Genomic DNA, 24,022 nt, shown 5'->3' with positions numbered 1-24,022 from the left:
GTATACAGCGCGCTGCGCTCAAGGACAGAATTGAGCTCTCTTTCGCGTCTGAATGGACAAATACACACAACGTTATGTCTAAATGTCCGTTTTGGAGAGTATTCGCGTAAACAAAGTTGGTTATGTCTTTACAGAACGTACAGTTGTGAGAATATCGGATGTGCATCAGCAGTGCTGGATCTGCACACTCGGTCTTAAAGTGACAGTGCATAATAAACCTATTGCTGTCTGTACACTTAATATTGATCAAACAACAAAATAAAAAGAGAAAAGCATACACTGCTGTTTAATAGCTTTAACTCTTTAGGCGCCAGAGGTTTTTTCCTAAAACGTTTGATTTTGACATCTTAATTTCAAAAGCCTATATCTTAAAAGTGATAAAAGATAGAGACTTTCTGTAAATTAGAGAAATATTAAGGATGACCCAATGTTTATGTAGGGATTACATTTTCCCATCTAATTTGCATATAATGACGTCATATGGTGGTGGCCACCTTGGATTATAGAATTTTCATGAAAATTCACAAGTTTAAATGATAAAATGCAGCACTTCTTTCCCCAAAAAATGTCCCTCACCTTCTGTATGCTATATTGCACAATACTGAATGCTCAGGTAAATAGTAAGTAGTAAACAAACTGTGTAAATCAGTACTAATAAATAGTAGAAACAAACCGAATGCATGTAGTGGTTGGCCTTTTGCTGTAGAGATTTTCCATTTACTACAGTAGGCACTCTGATTATATATATATTACATATATATATTATTCATATGACACACAAACACAAGTAGACAAGACCTGTTTAGTTGCCCTGTGTCACACCGCCTCTGCTCCTGCTACGAGCAGTGCGGGCGCGGCCAGATCTGCCTCGCGCGCGTGCCGAGTGCGCACAGCTCGGACTACTGTCATTGTCATTGAGACTCTCCACCCTGCCCATAACTGTCCTATGAATACTTTGACCTCATCTAACATAGCCAGTAGCTTTAGACAAAGTCTCCACCACAATAATGTCGCCGCGGTTGCGGAGAGGCACACGGTCAGAAGACAAACTACATGGCTAGCGCGGTAAAAAAAATCTCCCGCCTCGTTCCCCACAACAATAACACATCTGCTAACTTTGCGATGAACACTCCGACCCCGGGAAACATTGTTCCCACCACTGACATCGGGCAAAGGACCATCTACATTGGGCAAAGGATTCACCGTTTGTGCTTGGTGTAACGTACGAGCTATAATTTCACTTTCATAATCACCGTCAACTTCTGAAGGCAGATATTTCCCTTCAGAACCAGGGTCCGCGAATAGAAGACCCAACACTTCATTCTGGGTAAGCTTTATTGATGCAATTAGATAATAATAATAATAATAATCTAATGCAAATACTCGCTGACGTTGACAATATTGCTCTGATAAAATGGCTCACTCGCACACTAGCTCCGCTTTTGTTCGCGCTGATTCAATGCACTCTAGCTCGAAGATTTTGTATAAAAACATGACGTTTTTTTGAGTCTGGGATGGAGTATAACATGTCTGCCAACTAGTGGATGGGAGGTTGAAGGAAATGTGACACCCTATTTGACAAAATCGGCCGTTTTATTCAGTGCCGCATCTTGTCGAGTAAACTCGACCGTGGCGCCTAGAGGGTTAATAAGGATTAATTATATTTAATTTATACAAATAAAGATATCTGCTTGAAAGAATAAAGAATGATGTATGTAAGTTAAAGACTGTATAATCATTAATTGGAGGAAAAAAAAGACTGTTCTACTTTAGAAGTTTAAGATATTATTTTGTGTCACAGTGCTACAATCTGTGTCTGTGTTGCATGTTCAAATTTTAAAAAATTATTTATATTAACAGGTTAATAGATGTTTTCTGCGAGAATATTTGGAAATTTTAGAGAAATTCGAAATTAATGCATTGCAATTGAACTAAACCCATTCTATTTTAGTCGACTAAATCTACTGTAGATTTAGTCGACTAAAATCTTATTGTATTTAGTCGACTAAAATCTTATTGTATTTAGTCGACTAAAACTAGACTAAAACTAAAATAATTCAGATGACTAAAATATGACTAAAAATAAAATGCCATTTTAGTCAAAAGACTATGACTAAAACTAAATCTAAATTTGCTGTCAAAATTAACACTGAAACAGAGTTTTCCAAAATCTCCACTCTGGCCGGAGTTTTTAGAAAGAATCGTTGTCAGAGGAGAATTCTCCGTTTGCGTGTAAACGAGGGGCACAACCGAAGGGAAATGTCTCCGTTTTTCAAAATAACCATTTACGTGCAAACGGGGCCTGAATCCCAATGTTGAATTCACATGTTTAAAATGTTACATTTACTCAACAAACTTGTTCACTTCAGTGTAACAATGATGTTAATATTACTGAATCCAATGTTAAAGACAAATAAAAAATGTAAAATGTAAAATTTACATGTTTACGGTTTGATATGTTTTTTAAAGTATTAGTCTGGTAACCACAGCTGCAAGTTTTTCCCGTAAAAACAACAGGATTTTTTGTTACAGTGTAGCTGATTAACTTAGGGGTTAATAAAGGCTTCTGAAGCAAAGCAAAGTTTGTGTAAGAAAAATATTCATATTTAAAACATTATAAAGTAAAATAACTAGATCTAAAGCGCAACTTATGCGAGTAATGCGACGTACTGCTGATATTTACGTTACGGCATGACGCACTACGCTACTTTGGACATCGTAAGTTGCGCTTTAGATGCAAGCAGACTGCGTTTGGCCGGAAGCACTTTGTAACGTGTTAAATGTGAATATTTTTCTGACACAAACTCATCGTTTTGCTTCAGAAGGCTTTTATTAACCCCCGGAGTCGCGTGGAGTTCTTTAATGATGGATGCACAGTAAAATCACACGGCTCAGTGTTTATATGGGAACCACCAGCAGGGTGTTAAAAGTAACACTGATGCAGTGTTAGAGTTAATGAGATAATTCAGTGATTAATTGAGTGATGACTGAGCATTAAAGACACCTGATGGTAACAAGCAGAATCACTGAAGAAAAGAGAAACACAAGAACTACAACTGATTTCTGGAGATGAAATCAACTGAAGAGAAAAGAAGACATTTCCTTTAGTTGGGCAGTTTGACTCTTGGCTTTATATATGCAAGTTTGTGGTCTTTGTAACAGTGTTTACTAAAAGGAAGAAAGAAACAATGATGATCAGGTGAAATAGTTTTAACCCTCATGAAGTAGAATGATATACTAGTCTCATCACTGACCTAAAATAATTATTTGTTAATAATAGATCATTTTCACCAATAATAATTTGTTTGCCACAAATCAGACATGCATTGCAGCATTGTAACATACATACATTATTGATGTTAGTGTGTGTGTGTCACTATGCTTTCTTTTGTGGCAATACATTTAGAAAATAAAATTCAAAATGTTTGATATTTTGCAAAATAAAATATTAACAAACAACCTATTTTGGTGACATTTGTCAAATGTTCTTCTCTATGATGATAAAATTAATACCTTCTGATGATCTTTGATTATGGTTTCCTTTGCAACATCTTATGTGTTTTGGTAAAGACTGTTACAAAAACAACTAAAATAAAACAATTTAAAGAGTCAAACCACCCAACTAAAGAAACACAGATCACCGTAATGGTGACCAAATATTTTCAACATCAACTTCTAAAATTGTATTAATTCTCAAAAAGAACTTCTGTAGATGAATGACAGAAATAAGGTCAAACCGGTTTGTAATAAGAGAGATTTCATGAATTTACAGTTGATTTCATCTAACGTTGTGTCTGAAGTCAGTTGTAGTTTTGTTTCTCTTTTTTTGATTCTGCTTGTTATCATCAGGTGTCTTCAATAATCGAACAATCATAACTCAATTAATCACTTAATTATTACACAATATTTGTTATGATATCACTGATAAAAACGATTTTGTGGTAAAGTAAATACTACAGAAAAAAAACTGTTATTTACATGAAAAATTAAGTTCAGGCTAGAATAAAAAAAAACTAAGTAAATTCTATATTAGTACTCAATTGTGTTGAAATGAAAGCATAAATATCAACGTTATAAAATTAAGTAAAATTACTCAACTTTTATGATTCTGGTGTTCCCATCATGCACTGGGACTTGAATAATTAATGAGGTTGATTTTTCACTGTTTTCCAGCTTTATTTCCCCTGTTTTATCATTGCTTTTGTTATTAGGTTTAGTAACTTGCCATGTTGTGACATTTGGAGTTCATTTTCTATTCAAAATGACACATTCATACAAAACCGATCCATCAAATGTTACAGTCATTGTGTATTATCTACCAAGTTTTGAGGTGTCTGCGTTCACCCATTTAACTTCTTAATTGAAACTATGGTGTCTCACAATATCTATGGTACTAACTACTTTAATGTTTTTTAAGTAAAACATACATTAAAAATTGTATTTTGAAGCAATGTTGTATTGTCTGAATGAAAAGTATTGCAAAAGAAACTACACTTAAATAGATATTACTCAATATTTTACCTGCCAAGTTAAAATAACTTATTTTCTTTGTTGCTTTCACTTAACTTAGTTAAGCAGTGTTTACTTATTTCCATATGTGAAGTTACTTAACAAAAATAAGCATGTGAAATTTACTTTAAAAATATTCGTGCAAAAACTTGCCAAAGAAAAATTAAGAAAATTTTTATTTTTTTTATTTTTTTCAGTGTAATGCATTAACTAATGTTACCAAATTGAACCTTATTGTGAAGTGTTATCATTAAACAATATTTACTTACCCAATGAGACAAGACAAACTATTAGCCAGTGCAGGTACATGTTCAATAGTGAAAAAACCTCTCAAGTGTCTGAGATACGTCTCCTGTAGGATGAGGAGTCACTCTTGAACAGATGTCAGTCATTTGCTCATATTTATACACCGTGATGAGCAACACATTCTCACTCTCAACCAATGGCAGAGCAGGATATTTCCGGTTTTGCCTTTTGCCTCAAGCCATTTACAATTTCTTTGAGAATTTTGGTTGAAAATTAGTTTTTGATGATCCCTTTTGAACATTCTTTTTTTTTATCTTTTTTTTTTTTTACTTTTTTTTTTACTTTTTTTAAACTTTTTTTTTATTACAAAATAAAATGACAAGACAAGCTTCAAACCCCCACCCACCTCTCCATGCATTCATACCACAATCATCCACACATTCATAGTGTTATAACAAAAAGCAAAATAGAAGGAAGCACAAGGCAAACCAAATTAATAACATAAGAGAAAAAAAATGTAAATAAATCAACAATACTAATAAAAAATCTATAAACAAAATACAACAGAATTAGCAAAACATGTATGCCATGACACATGGCGCATCTTTAAGAAAGTACACATAACATTTATATCTCTAACTCAACACTTTATTTTGATGATCCCTTTTGAACATTCTGTTGACTATAATTTTAATTCAATTATCAGTTATTATAGTCAACAGAATGTTCAAAAGGGATCATCAAAATAAAGTGTTACCAGGCTTTTATTGCAATAACCATTTTCTTCAACATTCAACGTTTCGGTTTTTCTTTTATTTATTTATCTATTTATTTATTTAGTTTTAATGATGAAATATGTAAATACAGGCGCCATGAATAACATATATGTAAAAGCAGAAGAGAGTAACAACAATAAAGTATAATAATTTAAGGGTGTGCAATCTTGCTAAGTTTACAACAAAAATTAGACATCTGAATCTTTAGGGCAGTGTTAAAGATCTCTTTAGCATGCCTTCAAGAATGTCCCATCTTAGATGTGGTGAGGCAATACGTTCCCAGCTAACAGATTTTTGTCATGAGAACGTTCTCCAAATATTCAGTGTTGGTTCTGGCAACATAAAAAAAAAACGTTTCCTCTTGACGTTAGAGGAAATGTTTTGTAACATTCCAAGAACATGAATATGTCCAGTTTCCTGAATGTTAATATGATGTCATTTAAAGGTTAGTGTGATGTTCCTGAAACATTCTTTCCATCATTCAAACTCCTGCTGTGAATAAGCACTGAAAGAAAGAGAAATAAGAACACAAACTACAACTTTATTCAGACACAGCCTTAGATGAAATCCACTGAAGATAAAATACATTAAACCGCTGAAGATCTCAGCAGAGGATGATTAAACAACTCTATAAATAGTATTACCACACAGCAAAAACTCCTGGGAGTTTATATGAGTCCACACTCAAGAGTGTAAAGTGTTAAAATATGAGTGTTAAATTAACACTCAAGAGTGTTAAAGTTAATGAGATAATTAAGTTATTAATTGAGTTATGATTGAGCATTAGTGATGAACACCTGATGTTAACAAGCAGAATCACTGAAGGAGAAAATCACAAATTGTAAGTCACCATTATGGAGATCAGTGTTTGCTTTATTTGGGCTCTTGACCCTTATATTATTAATTTTAAGTTTAGTTTGTCTGTCGTTACTGATTAATAACAGTCAGGTGGACAAAGAGAAGATGTGATCTGATGGTGTTGGTCATGTTTTGACATCATATTGTGATCTGAAAAAAAAATGAAACTATTTTAGATAGTTCGGTTTAGCTTGGCAATACAGCAGCCCTCTGATTATAAAGCGTATGTTTTACAGTATTTTTAATATAATCCAAAATATTTAATAAACATTGTTCTGATCAAGATACTTTTAAATACTTATTTAGAAACACAGCCATCAATAATCAGCCTGTGAATCTCAACCATGGTGACAATAATAAAGCATGTTGCAGTGGCTGCCACCAATCAACTCATTAATGGGTCCCATCATGCATTGCGGAATGATTATGATCTGAATTGTCGAAGTAATTTCCTTTTCCTAATTGAATATTTAGCTTGTCACCATTGTTGAGATGCATAGACTGAATCTTGATGTATGTGTGTGCCTAAAATAAAGTTTTTTTTTTTTTTAAAAACAACTTTAAAATAAATTCTTCATTATTTATTTATCAAAAATTCTGGATATTTATGTAGAATCACAGTTATGCTGTAATCAATAACATAAATTTAAGTCACAAAGAAGACTTCAGTGATGAAGTTCAAATTATGATTGTCATAACATAACCAACAGATCACTTTCTTTCTTTGTTCATCTGTCTGTTATTAATTAATAATAGCAGGCAAACAACATTTAAGTAAATAATATAAGGGTCAAGAGCCCAACTAAAGCAAACACTGATCTCCATAATGGTGGCTTACAATTTGTGATTTTCTCCTTCAGTGATTCTGCTTGTTATCATCAGGTGTCTTCAATAATACTCAATCATCACTCAATTATTAACTTAATTATCTCATTAACTTTAACACTCTTGAGTGTTCATTTAACACTCATATTTTAACACTTTACACTCTTGAGTGTGGACTCATATAAACTCCCAGGAGTGTTAATTTAACACTGGAGTGTTTGCTGTGTAGTTTTGAACTGGGAGAGCGAGTCTGAGCAACGAACAGTATCAGGAAGGCTATTCCAGAGTTTTGGAGCTAAATTTGAAAATGCTCTCCCTCCTTTGGTGGAAAGCCTCGAATTTAGCGATCTTAAAGAGCGCGATGGATTATAGGGCGATAGAAGATCCGTTAAATAGACTGGAGCTAAGCCGTTTAAGGCTTTATAAGTCAGTAACAATACCTTATAATTAATACGGAACTTTATAGGTAACCAATGTAGCGATGATAAGATCTGTGTTTTATGATCATATTTTCTTGATCTAGTAAGAACTCTAGCAGCTGCACTTTGGACTAACTCTCAACAATGGTGTCAACAAGTGTCAGGCTGCAATGCATGCTGGGTACCATTATAGTACAAAACTCCCATCATGCTCTGCAGCATGAATGAATTATGCCGCTGATTTGTCCTATTATTTTGTTTAATTCCAAATATTTGCTTTTATGTTTTGCTGTTGTTTTTGTTGTGACATTTAGTAGCTTTTTTGTGATGTTCAGATCTGATTATCTGAATATTTTGTTGAGATTCATGTGCTGATTGTTGATATCTGTGTGTGTGTGTCAATTTGTATCAGCTTTTTGAGCTCAAGTTTGTTAAAATTGTCTAGCTGGTTGTTGCAATAACATAGGATTTGTAATGTGGATGTATTAATTTAAAAACAAACATTTTTGGATTCAATGATGAAGCTTTCTTTGCTGCTTTAAACACACTGTCACAGGATAAAAAAAAACACATTAAATATACAATAAGAGTTTAATAACCTCAGTTAATTCTTATAACGACTTTTCTAGAAGTCTGACAGAAATAAAGTCAGTCTGGTTAGTAATAAGTGAAGTCATGTCGGCATCGCTAACTCCTTCTGTCTTATACATAACGTCATCTCTTATTCTTTTTGCCTTCTGCCTTGCTCTGTGTTAGCTTAGCCTACTTCTGCGTGATAGCCAGGATAGGGTTAGGGTTAGTGTTAAACCAGGATTATACACAGTGATTCACGGTTTCTGTATTAGGTTGAAAAAGGCACGCAATGACAATAAATAATATTGATCATGCCACCAAATACAGGTTTAGTAGCAAGCCTGGTTTGAAATTTTAAGAAGAAAGTACAGATATTTGTGTAAAAAATGTCAGGAGTGAAAGTAAAAAGTTGTCAGAAAAATAAATTGTGAAGTAAAGTACTGATACTAGCTAAATCTACGTAAGTACAGTAACAAAGTATTTGTACTACTTCCCATCACTGGTTAAATTTAATCTAAATGGTGCGTATTTATTTGCTAAGCTTCTAAAAACAAAATGCCCTATTTTTTATTTATTTAATACAATACAATACAATATTTATTTATAAAGCACATTTAAAAGAGCCAAGGCTGACCAAAGTGCTGTACAGAACAGAAAATGAAACAATTAAATATACATATAAAAATAATACAACTAGTAAAGAAAGACACAAGAAAAAATAAATGAAATAATAATAATCGTATCTAAATCAATGAGTACACTGTTAGACCTTACCGGGTTTTTTTACAGTAAAATACTGGCAACACTGTTGCCAGTAATTGACTGTTAATTGTACAGTTCTTTACTGTAATCTACAGTATTTTACTGTAGTATACAGTTTGTTACTGTAAAATTTACTAAATTAAAACTCGAGTTAAAACTAATTTCACTTGCAGAAACCGACTGCCTTAAATTGACCAACTGTCATTTAAATGTATTAACTAAAATGTGTAATGCATTAATAATGTGAGAAAAGAGTTGAGAACTTTCATTAGAAACCACAAAAAAAAACTTAAGTACATAAAAAGATTTCCACTGGACCAGCAACTACACAGTCACCGCCTGTTAAATAAAGCAACATGCAGCATATCATCAATGTTCCTAGATCTTCTCCTGGACTGAAGCACAGGCTCTACTCTTCAGCACAATGGTGACCCAAAAAACTACATTTTACAGTAAACTACTGGCAACAGTGTTGCCAGTATAAACCTGTTTTATAACTTACAGTTTATTACTGTTTAAATACTTTTCGTGGGTGTGTCTTTTTATCTTACACTGTTAACCCTTTCAACCCCACAGGAAAATCCACACTACAAAGAGTAAAAAGTAACATTGACGCAGTGTTGCAGTGAGATAATTAAGTGAATATGTAAGTGATTGTTGAGCATTAGTGATGAACACCTGCTGTTAACAAGCAGAATCACTGAAGGAAAGAGGAACACAAGAACAGAAAATAGAGAAACACAAGAACTACAACTGACTTCCAGCCATTACACATTATTACACGTATTATTAACCAGTATGACTTTATTTCTGTCATACATCTACAGAAGTAGTTATTGAGATGTTTAATTGAAAATGTTTGATTTGAAGTTACCATTATAGAGATCAGTGTTTGCTTTAGTTGGGTTGCTGATGCTAAAATATAATGTTTTTCTCTTGAGCTGTGTTTTTGCATTCACACTTGTGCACACACACAGTTTGTGAATGATTGTGATTATATTCACTATCATGAAGAAATCATATATAGCCTGTCCATTCATTAAGAAGTTACTTCTCACTCATTCAGAGTTTAATTGTCAATCAAAAGTGTTACTTTACCACCACTGTGAAACAACAGCAACAATGACTAATTTATTTCTAACACAAGCATAACCGAAAATAACAGATCTACACTGCAGTACAGAAACACAGAAATATCACAAATTAGAACATGCATCTCAACAATGGTGGGAATACATATCTTTAATTATTATTCATTCAGCAGAGCATGCTGGGAGTTTTTATACTATCCTGGTACCCAGCATGCATTGCGACATGAAACTTTTGATTGTCACCATTGTTGAGATTCATACGCTGATTGTTGATGTCTGTGTGTGCCTGAGTCAAGCAGCAGTTAATATAATTGTAATGCACTATATGATTTCAAAATTCTTCAGTTGAATTGATTACAGAAATATTGCTTGATTTCATGTTGTAGATTATCAGATATATGGTATTAAACCCATAAATTCATGGCTTACATACAAAAATGAGCAAAAACTTATGAAAGGTAATTCATAAAATTCCTGCTCAACTTCGTCTTGACTTTTTATTGCCATAACAAATGTGCTTTATAAACTCAATGTTACAACAGCCAGATAGAGATGAATGGAAGAAGTTTTTAGGTCAAGGTGCAAGAGACCAACTAAAGCAAATACTGATCTCCATCACGGTGACAACAAAATGTATTATTAACTAAATCTCTGTTCATTGTCAACATTAACTTTTGTACATGTATGGAAGAAATAATGTTAAACTGGCTTCACACTCAGTGTGGCTGGAAGTCAGTTGTAGTTCTTGCGTTTCTCTTTTTTCTGTTCTTATTTCTCTGTCCTTCAGTGATTCTGCTTATCAGGTGTTCATCAGTGTCTCAATTCACTCACTTCTTTTCATTCACTCTGTCAAGTGGACTATATTAGTGAACTAGTGTAGGGAATAGTGAATGAGGGTATAGGGTGTGATTGGGAAAACAGCCTCTGAGTGTCGACTTTGAGCGCCGTTAATTCACAGTATATTCCTGTAGGTATATTCCAGTATATTACTGTTTTAGTGGAAAATGGTATAATATTGTAAGAATGTGGGCTTTTTCTACAGTAAGGGTTAACAGTGTATTAAAAGCCAAAGAAAACAAGTCTAGACTGTTCCAAAGTTTTGGGCCCGCAGTCGCAAAAGCACGATTTCTAAGTCTGGATCTAGGCACAATGAGCAGACAGTGATCACTGGATCTCAGGGTTCTAGAAGGAGTGTACGGACAGAGCAGATCGGTCAGGTACTGAGGAGCCAAATTGTTAAGGGCTTTATAAACAAATAGTACCATTTTAAAATCAACTCTAAATTTGACAGGTCGAAATGAAAGGTAAATTTGATTGAATGTATTAATATTTATGCAATATTTATGGTCTATTTTTGCCATTGAAAATAATACAATTATTTTTTTTTTATGCAGTATTTTAGTTTAATATAGAGTCTAGGCCAGGGATAGACAACTCTGGTCCTGGAGGGCCACTGTTCTGCAGAGTTTAGCTTCAGCCCTGATAACAACTCACCTGCCTGATCTAGCAATCCTGAAAACATTGATTGCCTTGTTCAGGTGTGTTTAATTAGGGTTGGAGCTAAACTCTGCAGTACAGTGGCACTCCAGGACCGGAGTTGCCTATCCCTGGTCTAGGCCTTCAAAAAAAAAATGGTTGAAGCAGATTAGCGCCATCTGGTGAGAGTATGGAGAGAAAGTGTAGAACGATGTTGTAACCACTAGATGGCATACACAGCACTCTATGGAGAGGCATGTGACTTCCCCAGCTGTTTAATGGACACATTTACTTTTTTTTTTTGGATTTGAATATATATTTAAACAATCTCAAAAACTATTTCTTATCAAGTTTTAGATATATATATTTTTAGAAATAGTGATTTAAAGTGTTAGTTTTTGCATTATGATTAGTCAAACCTAAACATTGTGTTAGAAAGCCTAGAAGAATTATCCTAGAGTGGAAATCACACAATCCACCTAATATGTCATCATGGCTTAGTGATTAATGATGTTTAATATAAATATAAATATATATTTTTTAATATATATTAAAAAAAAATTTTTTTTTAATAATAATTATTTTTTATTTTTTTTTATTTATTTTTTTACATTTTTTTACCTAGATGTTTTAGAGTGTCACCCCTTTACTGCTGTGTGCTTAAAAAAATATTTTTTGGTGCATTTTTGTGTTTTTGTCAATTTCCCATTAATTTCCTATGGGGATCATTTTTGACCAAAGACCACAAGTGTGACTATTTTTTTATGACCACTTAGCATGCTCGGATCATGACCTCAATTTTTTTGTGTGTTCACATACATAATGCCATAAAAGTCGTAACATTCCGATGAGGCTGTGATTTTAAAAAATTCAAAACATATTTTTTGTAATCTGAATTTATTGGTGTGTATGTGTATAAAAGTGTGTTTGTATGTGTGTGTGTGGGGGTGGGTGTGTCTGTTTTGCACTCTTGATGTTGTAGAGTGTCCCCCATTTCCTGCGGTGTACTTTTTTTTAGGATTGTGTCCGATTTGTAGATTGTACACACAAAAATGCGGAGAATTTTTGTAAATTTCCCATTCATTTTCTATGGGTCGGTAATTTTTGACCGAAGACCACAAGTGTGACTATTTTTTTCACGACCACTTAGCATGCTCGGATCATGACCTCAATTTTTTTTTTTTCACATACCTAATGCCATAAAAGTCACCAAGTTTCATAACATTCAGATGAAGCTGTGATTTTTACAAATATTTCGGTCAGAAACGACCGAGGACCGTCTGAGGGTTAATAACCAATAACAGGCCAGGACCAACTGTGTCCATAATCTGTCTCAGGAAAAAAGGTGGAATAATATCCTGAGGACAGATGGTAGGTTTTAGGTGACCAACAATTTCATTGCATGAGTTCAGATCAATCAGCTCAAACTCAGACCAGACGGAAGAACATAATGGAACATCATGCATAGTACATATAGAGTTAGACAACTGAGGTCTTAAAGTTGTGATCTTATCAACAACAAAAAACACCATAAAGGCATGTTCAAATATGTTTTTCATTCCCTTGCAGTACAGATGAAAGATAAGACAGTAGAAAGAAATCAGACCTGCTGAACAGCAAGATCAGGTTTAATGATTGTGAAATAATGATGATGTTAAAACACAACCAACATCGTCAGATCACCTTTTCTATTTGTTCATCTGCTGTTATAACTCATGTACAGCAGTCTAACAAAACTTAAAGTTAATTATTAAAGGGTGAAGAGCCCAACTAAAACACACACTCATCTCCATAATGGTGACTTTAATTATGGTTTTCTCCTTCAGTGATTCTGCTTGTTAACTTCAGATGTCTTCAATGTTGGCAATAACATATATTTTGTAATTTTTACTCATTTTAAATGGTTAACATTTAATTAATTAATTTGATTAATTATTACTCAATTCTAATTTGTTAAATTCAATTAATAATATTGCTTGTAATCTGTTGCCTCATTTTTATTAATTAGATATAAATAAAATCTATGTTTTTGTCCAGGGGTGCATTAGCCTGGCACCGCCCTCCTGCGTACTTCCGCTCGATTTCATTTCTCTTCAGTACTTAGTCTGGTCTCGCTGTATATTCTTAGGTTTCTAGAAGTTGTTTTTTGTTCGGGCCAATCAACGAACAGAGGGAGTGGCTGAGAACGATGACGTTGATGTAGAGCACCAGTTTGAGTCGTAGTTCAGTAATGGCTGCGGAGATAGATGCGAGCGAAGCCATTAGGTCCGTTGTTGCAACACTGCCGAATATCCAGATGTTAAAACCGGAGCAAGAACAGTGTTTGCTGAGTTTTGTTGGTGGCCATGATGTTGTGGCCCTCCTCCCCACGGGGTTCGGGAAAAGTTTGATTTTCCAGCTCACTCCGCTAGTGGTGAATGAGTTGGCTAAGGCGAAGGATAGGGATGCTAAGCCTATAGTTGTTGTCGTGTCCCCTCTTGTTGCACTAATGGAGGACCAAGTGAAAGAGGCAGAAAAGTTAGGAGTTCGTGCTGCTCAGCTCGGCGTTCACGATGACCTTGACATTTTGGACGGAAACTTTAGCCTGGTGTTCGGAAGCCCCGAGTCATGGCTGCTAAACAACAAATGGCGACGAATGCTAGCCTCTGAAATATACCAGATCAACCTTGTTGGCATCGTCATTGACGAGGTCCACGTTACATACAAATGGTAAGTTAGCACTTAATACTGTTAAATATAATATGTAGGGCTTTTTTGCATACTTGATATCTCAGACAATGTTGTCATTTGTAATTCAAAAATATAAAACAAGATTCTTGTGGAATATTATACTCTCCGTTTCGTTTTTCCTCAGGGGCGAGGCTTCCAAAGGCGAGTCGGCATTCAGAGAAAGTTTTGCCAAGCTCGGAGAGCTGAGATCTATCACCAAGGAGGGTGAGTAAGATGTACTCCCCTCTGTGTTGCTCCTACCCAAGTTGTTGTGGAATATCTCATTTGTAGGCTAACGTCAATATTCCAGCTATATATAATCTATTGTTTCAAATATTATTTATTTTCCCTATAATGAAACGGAATTGCATTATTACATAAATTTAATGCATTACTGTTCATAATACTGTTCATTAAAGAAATAGTTAACCTCAAAATGAAAATTGTCATCTACTCACCCTCAAGTAGTTTTTTATCCTGTTTGAATTTCTCTTTAGCTGAACACAAACATATATATATATATATATATATATATATATATTTTTTTTTTTTTTTAACAAAAGAAAGTAATTCATATAGTTTTAAAAACAACTTGAGCGATAGAAAATGATGACAATTTTCATTTTGAGGTGAACTATTCCTTTAAGTCCTCCTTGTCATATCGTATAACATAAACAGTTGACAATTTTTGTTTTATTCTTTATTAAATTGGTCAACTATTTATTTTGTCATTTTTACATTCTCCCAGGTACACCTGTTTTGGCACTGACTGCCTCAGCTGACATCAAGTCCAGAAGCAGAGTCGTCAGATTACTCCATATGGACAATGCCATTCAAATCATCGCTAGCCCTAACAAGACAAACATCCGTCTTGGATTGTGCAAGGTGCCCAACCATAACATGAATTGCCTAGATTGGATAGTTCAACATGCAAAAAACAATGGATCAAACATGCAACCTGTATTAATTTACTGTCAAACACTTAAATCAGTGGGGAGAGTTTTCTCATACTTAAAGGCAGAACTACAAGAACATGCCTGGGTAGACTGTGATCCATCCTGTAGAAGTGACAACCTCCTCATTGGTATGTTCCACAGCAAAATCCTACCCCAAAACAAGGAGAGAGTGTTGGCTTCACTAAGGGGGGAAGGAAAGTGCCGTATAGTTGTTGCGACTACTGCTTTAGGGATGGGGTTGAATTTCCCTAATGTTTAACATGTGGTAATATACGGTGCTCCAAAGGATCTTGAGACAATTATACAACAGGTTGGCAGGGCTGGAAGACATGGTCAGCAATCACATGCCATCCTCTACAACAACGGACGGTACTACAAGGTGGATGAAGTAGTAAAACAACTGCTTACTCTTGGACAAAACACATGTATTAGGAAATCTCTATATGCACATTTTGAAGAAGAACCCAGCCATGTAGAGCCACGTCATTTATGTTGTACATACTGTCAAACTGTTTGCTCTTGTTCATCTGGCACATGTACAGAAACCACGCCAAATTATGAACTGATTGAAGAACAACCAATCAATCTGAGATGTAGGCATGTGGATGCAAAAAACAGATCTTTGATTGCAGAATTGCTCAATGACTACCGTGTTAGTTTAATCAATTCCTCTAATCGACTGTACACCTCACATGCAGCTTGCACAGGATTCAGTCAGCAACTGGTGGATGCAGTGTTAGACCATTATCAACACATATTTGACTTGCCATACATTACTGCTAACCTTCCTGTGTTTAGATTGGACCATGCAAAAGAAATTTTAATTATCATTGCCGATGTTTTTGGTGATATTGATGTGGATCTGCAAGATGATTCAGGGGGGTATTTAACTGACCCATATCTCTATTTCAGTAAGTACTTTGATGACGACGACGACGATGATGCTGTTGTTGAAGATGCACTCTGGAGTAATGTCAGTAGTTCAGACTCCGAAAAGTAAAATCAGAGATTCTTGTGATCTATTGAATAGTTTGATTTCCTTTTGTACTTTTGTAGGAACACACTGTAAAAAATAAAACATAGATTTTATTTATATTTAATTAATTAAAATGAGGCAACAGATTACAAGCAATATTATTAATTAAATTTAACAAATTAGAATTGAGTAATAATTAATCAAATTAATTCCTTAAATGTGAACTATTTAAAATGAGTAAAATTTACTAAATATATGTTATTGCCAACATTGAAGACACCTGATGTTAACAAGCAGAATCACTGAAGGAGAAAACCATAATTAAAGTCACCATTATGGAGATCAGTGTGTGTTTTAGTTGGGCTCTTGACCCTTAAATTAAAAAGTTTAAGTTTTGTTTGGCTGCTGTACATGAGTTATAAAAATTTCACAATTTCACAATCATTGACTTGAATCACTGATCTCAAGTAGAGTCCAATTTATGAGTTAGATTTATTTTATTAATTCTAGCTGCATAATATGATTAGCCTTTTCAATGAAATCCAAATGATCAAATTAATAATAATAAAAAATATGTGTGTTTTTTTTTTTAGGCACACACAGACATCATGATTTAGCATATGAATCTCAACAATGGTGACAACCTCTGATCATAAGCTCATTATTTATTCATGCAGAAATGCATGATGGGAGCCATGAATGAGTTTTGATTGGTGCAACCCAGAATGCACTGCAACATGCTTTATAAATGTCACCATTGTTGAGATTCACAGGCTGATTCATGATGTCTGTTTTTTTTTTTTTTTGTACAAGAGAATATTTTTAGAAAATATTTGGATTACATTGCAAAAGTAAAAAATATTATGGTGTACAAGACCAGTACTTCCATAGTTAATAAAGTTAAATTAACTCATAATTTGGACTCCATTTGTGTTCAGTGATTCAGGTCAAATGATTGTGAAATAATGATTATGTTAAAACACAACCAACACCATCAGATCACCGTTTGTTCATCTGGCTGTTATAACTCAAGTACAGCAGCCAAACAAAAACTTAAAGTTAATAATTTAAGGGTGAAGAGCCCAACTAAAACACACACTCATCTCCATAATGGTGACTTTAATTATGGTTTTCTCCTTCAGTGATTCTGCTTGTTAACATCAGGTGTCTTCAATGTTGGCAATAACATATATTTTGTAAATTTTACTCATTTTAAATGGTTAACATTTAAGGAATTAATTAGATGAATTATTACTCAATTCTAATTTGTTAAATTTAATTAATAATATTGCTTGTAATCTGTTGGCTCATTTTTATTAATTAAATATAAATAAAATCTATGTTTTATTTTTTACAGTGTAACATTTAAGGAATTAATTTGATTAATTATTACTCAATTCTAATTTGTTAAATTTAATTAATAATATTGCTTGTAATCTGTTGCCTCATTTTTATTAATTAAATATAAATAAAATCTATGTTTTATTTTTTACAGTGTAACATTTAAGGCATTAATTTGATTAATTATTACTCAATTTTAATTTGTTAAATTTAATTAATAATATTGCTTGTAATCTGTTGCCTCATTTTAATTAATTAAATATAAATATAATCTATGTTTTATTTTTTACAGTGCATGGTTGTTCTGTCAGTTTTACATGTTGTAAATGTTTAAAAATTGTGTTTTAATAAACTATAAATGTCAAATAAAACTGTACAAACTCCTTTTTATAAATAAGAAATAAGACGTAATAAGAAAAAAGTGCCGTTTATTATACACCTGCACACAGAGTAAGATTATTGATTGCTAATTATAATCGATAAAGTAACATTATATACAGGGACACTTAGTGTATAGACATTGTTTAAATATTTATTCTTTGTACATAAATAATTAAACATGTACATCAACATTCCAAGTTACAAAATGTGCAAGGAAGTAGTTAAAGTGCTACAGCTCTCCAGTCTTTCAGCCGGGCACGCATCCATTGCCATAAGTCCTTAAAGTTGACCTTGGACAGAATGTTTCTGTTGAAGTTAGGTAATGAAGTGAAATGTCTTCCCGGTTGGTGTTTGAAAACTTCTGTCTTCCTAAGTACCTCAAGAATAGTGAAAATGTTAGTTTGGAGATCAGCTTCATGGTGTATGCCACTAGGCTGGGATAGCTGCAGCTCTCTGTCTGCTGTGTCCAACAGTGTTTTTAATACACCAGCAGATCTGCTGACCCGATCAGCTGTTTGCTCTGTAAGGTTAGTGCCTTTGTTCTTCAAAAACGATTTAAGAAAGTTGTTAAGGTGCTCAAGGTGCAGATCAAGAGGGATGTTTTTCCCTTTCCCACCCCTGTTATTCCAAAATCGATTCCAGGTTACATCGTGTGCAACCCGAGGGGAAAGTGTTGCATTGACTTGTACTGTTAAGAGAAAAGTACTGTATGCATATTGAGTGTGCCCATAAGCCTTGTAAATCAGTGTTGCCACCTTGTACAGCCTTATCATGCGTTCCCCATCTCCCTCTTTCACCGCATCCAACATGTCAAACAGTAGAAAAAAGCTAAGTCTAGCCTCAGTATGGTCTTTTTTGAAGTCTCTCAAATCACAGGAAGCAGGCTCAACTACTGGCATAGATGCCACCACGAGACTGTGTACTTTCTTCTCGTGGGTCTCTCTGGCTTTTTTATAGATGAAAAATTTGTTGCAACCTGGCTCACGACAAGGGAGCATATCCTTCTCTGTGTGTTGTGCCCTTGATGCTTCAGTAATGCCAGCTGACAGTCCCGAAATGTCTGTAGACAACAAAAATTGATCAACAACCTCTGCCACAGAGTCATGGAGCCAGGTCCTCTTCTGTTCTGCCGAGCCTTGCAGGATGTGTTCTGGTATTACCCCATCAGGAGTGTCTGTGACAAAACAAAAACATGATATGTTTTTGATTCATTAAAGTGTTTGATTCATTGATGTAATCTTTTAAAAACAAAGCAACGTATACAAACCTGTGACGTCAGTCAAATTGAAGTGTTCCATTGCTGCTGCAAGGAAAAGTGCTGTGGTGTCAATCTTCACAAACTGTTTGTAAGCGTTGTATGCGGTATGTGGTCCTTTTTTCGCATTGCTGCATCTGTAAATCATAAAGTAGTTTTTAAAATGTATTCTCTATAAATTCAATTCATAATTCATAAATTCATGATGACGTGTTTTTGATTAAAAAAAAAAAAAAAAACGGAAAGCAGCCGAATTCATGGTGGCTGTCCTTTACCGTAAAATTGCACACAGTTCATATATCCACGCCAAATTCATGGTTGGCAAACATCATCTTTAGGCGAGTTCTCTTTGGGAAACATGTAGAGACAAATAAATGCATTTTATAATAGCATACATACACAATAATGAATGACAGCTTAATATAAAGATAACATTTTGTTTGTTTAGTGAAATAGTACCTCAAGAGATTCATGTTGGCAAGGATTGTGCCATGGTCTTTGGCAGATGCTTCGTTAAAAAATATTTGATGATATATCTATAATGCATATAAAAAATAAATAAATAAATAAATAAATATATATTTGAACCAGTCATTACAAAACCTAAAACATGGTTAATTCTATAAGCTTTGAAAAGTGGTATTTAAAGTGTGCTTTTAGTAAATGGCAAAAGTGTATCAGGGTGCATGTAGTTATTTATTAAACTATACTGACCTCAAAGAGATTTCTAATTGCGTGCCAGTCTTCAAATTTGAAAACGAGGCCTTCCAGGCGGTCCTCCTCTGTCTCTCCATCAGCAAATGCCAGCTGGATATTCCGGCAATTGCCCTCCGTGAGTCTGTCACCACCGATCAAAATCTTCTCAAGGCCATCAGAACATCTTGGCACATACCTAGATAGAACTTATATTTATATTATCACATTTAAACGGAATAGATCATTTACTTTGACATGATTTTAGACTATTCTCAGACTAAAAGCTTAATTTTAAATAGTGCTTTAAGCCAATGGATTAAGTTTAATCCATGTATGTGAAACTGTTCCAGAGTAAACAAAGCAATTATTGATCAAGCATGATATTTACTCTTTTTGAAGGTGTTGGAGCACATCAACCAAGTCTGCAGTTTTCGTTTCATCCTTGAATAGAAGTCCAAGTGGGTACTACAAAAGTGTGTTAAAAGTTAAAGCATGATAATAAATGCATTTTATTTGCAATTTGAACTGAAATTACAACAAAATTAATTAATTTTATATTTTAAAGACAATAAACTTACATGAGTGGATGTCTGTGACATTTCTTCAGAACTGGTGGGGGATATGGTGAACAACCACACTGGAGAGGGTCTTGAATGATTCCAAATAAGTTGTCAGGATTCGGCTACCCAAAACAATGAATTCCCGACGTACACTGTAAAAAATAAAACATAGATTTCATTTAAATTTAATTAATTAAAATGAGGCAACAGATTACAAGCAATATTATTAATTAAATTTTACAAATTAGAATTGAGTAATAATTAATCAAATTAATTCCTTAAATGTTAACCATTTAAAATGAGTAAAATTTACAAAATATATGTTATTGCCAACATTGAAGACACCTGATGTTAACAAGCAGAATCACTAAAGGAGAAAACCATAATTAAAGTCACCATTATGGAGATGAGTGTGTGTTTTAGTTGGGCTCTTGACCCTTAAAATAATAACTTTAAGTTTTGTGTGGCTGCTGTACATGAGTTATAACAGCCAGATGAACAAAAAGAAATGTTGATCTGATGGTGTTGGTTGTGTTTCTTAATTTCACAATCATTTGACTTGAATCACTGATCTCATGTAGAGTCCAATTTATGAGTTAAATTTATTTTATTAATTCTAGCTGCATAATATTATTATCCTTTTCAATGGAATCCAAATGATCAAATTAATAATAATAAAAAATATATCTGTTTTTTTTTAGGCGCACACAGACATCAAGATTTAGCGTATGAATCTCAGCAATGGTGACAACCTCTGAGCTCATTATTTATTCATGCAGCAATACATGATGGGAGCCATGAATGAGTTGTGATTGGTACAAACCAGAATGCACTGCAACATGCTTTATAAATGTCACCATTGTTGAGATGCACAGGCTGATTCATGATGTCTGTTTGTTTGTTTTTTGTACAAGAGAAACTTTTTAGAAATTATTTGAATTACATTGTAAAAGATAAAAATATTATGGTGTACAAGGCCAGTACTTCTATAGTTAATAAAGTTAACTTAAGTCACAAATTGTACTCCATTTGAGTTCAGTGATTCAGGTCAAATGATTGTGAAATAATGATTATGTTAAAACACAACCAACATCATCAGATCACCGTTTGTTCATCTGGCTGTTATAACTCACGTACAGCAGCCAAACAAAAACTTAAAGTTAATAATTTAAGGGTGAAGAGCCCAACTAAAACACACACTCATCTCCATAATGGTGACTTTAATTATGGTTTTCTCCTTCAGTGATTCTGCTTGTTAACATCAGGTGTCTTCAATGTTGGCAATAACATATATTTTGTAAAATTTACTCATTTTAAATGGTTAACATTTAAGGAATTAATTTGATTAATTATTACTCAATTCTAATTTGTAAAATTTAATTAATAATATTGCTTGTAATCTGTTGCCTCAGATTACAATTTGTAACTTAAGTCACAAATTGTACTCCATTTGAGTTCAGTGATTCAGGTCAAATGATTGTGAAATAATGATTATGTTAAAACACAACCAACATCATCAGATCACCGTTTGTTCATCTGGCTGTTATAACTCACGTACAGCAGCCAAACAAAAACTTAAAGTTAATAATTTAAGGGTGAAGAGCCCAACTAAAACACACACTCATCTCCATAATGGTGACTTTAATTATGGTTTTCTCCTTCAGTGATTCTGCTTGTTAACATCAGGTGTCTTCAATGTTGGCAATAACATATATTTTGTAAAATTTACTCATTTTAAATGGTTAACATTTAAGGAATTAATTTGATTAATTATTACTCAATTCTAATTTGTAAAATTTAATTAATAATATTGCTTGTAATCTGTTGCCTCATTTTAATTAATTAAATTTAAATTAAATCTATGTTTTATTTTTTACAGTGTAACATTTAAGGAATTAATTTGATTAATTATTACTCAATTCTAATTTGTTAAATTTAATTAATAATATTGCTTGTAATCTGTTGCCTCATTTTTATTAATTAAATATAAATAACATCTATGTTTTATTTTTTACAGTGTAACATTTAAGGAATTAATTTGATTAATAATTACTCAATTCTAATTTGTAAAATTTAATTAATAATATTGCTTGTAATCTGTTGCCTCATTTTAATTAATTAAATTTAAATGAAATCTATGTTTTATTTTTTACAGTGTACACAGGGTCACACAGTCAGCCTCCACTATATCCAAAACTGGCTTGTAAATGGTCCATTACTTTTTAAATGAGATTGGCAGCTCTAGTGAAATTCCTTTTTGCCAAATTCTCAACAATGCCAGCTATGTCAGATTGGCATGTCAGTGTTCTTTTCTCAAAGTCGTACTTGATCACAACCTGAAATAACAACAAAAAGGGAATCTTGCATAAATATTCAATTAGAAAATCTTGCATTCACATGATAAATCTACATTTAGATTGGAGTAAGTATATTGTATGCTGAATGGATGGAGGTTATACAACAGTTAGCTTTACAGAATCTGATGGTGGGGGTTGGAGACTCCTAGTTAGGCTACGTTTTAAAACAAACTAATAGATTACATGGATGCTTATCTTAGGCAATATAACTAAAGACAAAACAGCATGACAGATAAACAACATCTTGTTTAGTTTCCCTACCTCGATCACACTGTTTCTCAATGGCATTTCACTGGATTTCCTAGACTTTTTTACGGCCCTTGGCGTTTTAGAGGGTGTGGGTTCTCGGTCTCTCTTGTCATTGAAACTGGGATCTTCCCCTTGGCATGTCTCCTCGTTCTTCCACCTTTGAAAAGTTTCCGTATCACGCAGTAGTCTGTTAATCGTCGTGCAGCATTTACGGCAGATCCGAAACGACCGCAGCGGCGTGTTTTTAACGACTAGACCTAGCTTCGACAGTTGACTTAATACATCCGTGGATTTAGTGTCAAATATACATTTTGAATTTGTAATTGTTCCCTGAACTCTTAAATTCGAAGAACAAAACCTGCAGCTCTCGTTGACAGACATCGCATTCTAAACATAATCTATTAGACATTCTCTGACATAATCCTCTGATCATTCGTTCTTGTTTCCGGCCAGTTCCGTCGCATGCCATACGTCACGACCACACGCTAGCGATTGGTTGTGACAGATCCTGAGTGACTCAGGGCAGATCCAATAGTTTTGAACTTTAAAAGAGTACCCGCCTACCAGGAAGTTAACGTTTCTCTCTTGAGAGAGGCCAGACTAAGTACTGAAGAGAAATGAAATCGAGCGGAAGTACGCAGGAGGGCGGTGCCAGGCTAGGGGTGCATGTCCCCGGACCCCGAGGTAACGAGCTCCACTTACAAAAATATTGTGGGAAACACAGTATATGATATTCTACGAAAATTAATTATATAATTAAATGTATTAATGTATTATTTAATGTAATTATCTTATAATTAAAATACGTAGGCTACACTGTACAAATAAAACTGTTGTTTTTTAACAGGAAAACGTTGGCAGCTGTGGTTACCAGAGAATTCCTGTAAAAAATACAGCAGCACAGTAGATAACTTTACTTACAAAATATGTAAATTGATTTAGAAATATTTCACGGCTGGATTATTAAGGTATTAATTGAGTGATGATTGACCATTATTGAAGACACC

General features: G+C 33.8%; 2 protein-coding genes across 2 annotated transcripts; one reads left to right on the top strand and one right to left on the bottom strand.

The window, feature by feature from the left end:
* The first annotated feature begins 13,806 nt into the window (after positions 1–13,806).
* Positions 13,807–16,200, top strand: LOC307005933 (ATP-dependent DNA helicase RecQ-like). Its single transcript, XM_079626479.1, has 3 exons — positions 13,807–14,244; positions 14,390–14,469; positions 14,993–16,200. The coding sequence occupies exons 1-3, from the start codon at positions 13,832–13,834 to the stop codon at positions 15,457–15,459; spliced, it is 960 nt and encodes a 319-aa protein (XP_079482605.1). The 5' UTR covers positions 13,807–13,831; the 3' UTR covers positions 15,460–16,200.
* Positions 16,201–18,119: 1,919 nt separating this feature from the next.
* Positions 18,120–20,314, bottom strand: LOC307010333 (uncharacterized protein; the record flags this gene model as incomplete). Its single annotated transcript, XM_079634927.1, has 5 exons — positions 20,238–20,314; positions 19,613–19,689; positions 19,429–19,500; positions 19,166–19,290; positions 18,120–19,072 (listed from the first exon to the last, which is right to left on the bottom strand). The coding sequence occupies exons 3-5, from the start codon at positions 19,467–19,469 to the stop codon at positions 18,120–18,122; spliced, it is 1,119 nt and encodes a 372-aa protein (XP_079491053.1). The 5' UTR covers positions 19,470–19,500; positions 19,613–19,689; positions 20,238–20,314.
* Between the last annotated feature and the right edge of the window lie 3,708 nt (positions 20,315–24,022).

This window comes from Phoxinus phoxinus, assembly GCF_949152265.1.
Source record: "Phoxinus phoxinus genome assembly, chromosome: 1".
NCBI classification, from domain to species: Eukaryota; Metazoa; Chordata; class Actinopteri; order Cypriniformes; family Leuciscidae; genus Phoxinus; species Phoxinus phoxinus.
The sequence above is the reverse complement of the archived record's forward strand: the minus strand, read 5'-3'. Positions and strand labels throughout refer to the sequence as shown.

What these genes read in the sequence shown, in the direction of transcription:
- LOC307005933 (XM_079626479.1), top strand. Translation starts at nt 13,832, where the DNA reads ATGTTAAAACCGGAGCAAGAACAGTGTTTGCTGAGTTTTGTTGGTGGC. An exon ending in GTCCACGTTACATACAAATG is followed by an intron (nt 14,245 to 14,389) that starts GTAAGTTAGCAC and finishes GTTTTTCCTCAG; the next exon opens with GGGCGAGGCTTCCAAAGGCG. An exon ending in GAGATCTATCACCAAGGAGG is followed by an intron (nt 14,470 to 14,992) that starts GTGAGTAAGATG and finishes ACATTCTCCCAG; the next exon opens with GTACACCTGTTTTGGCACTG.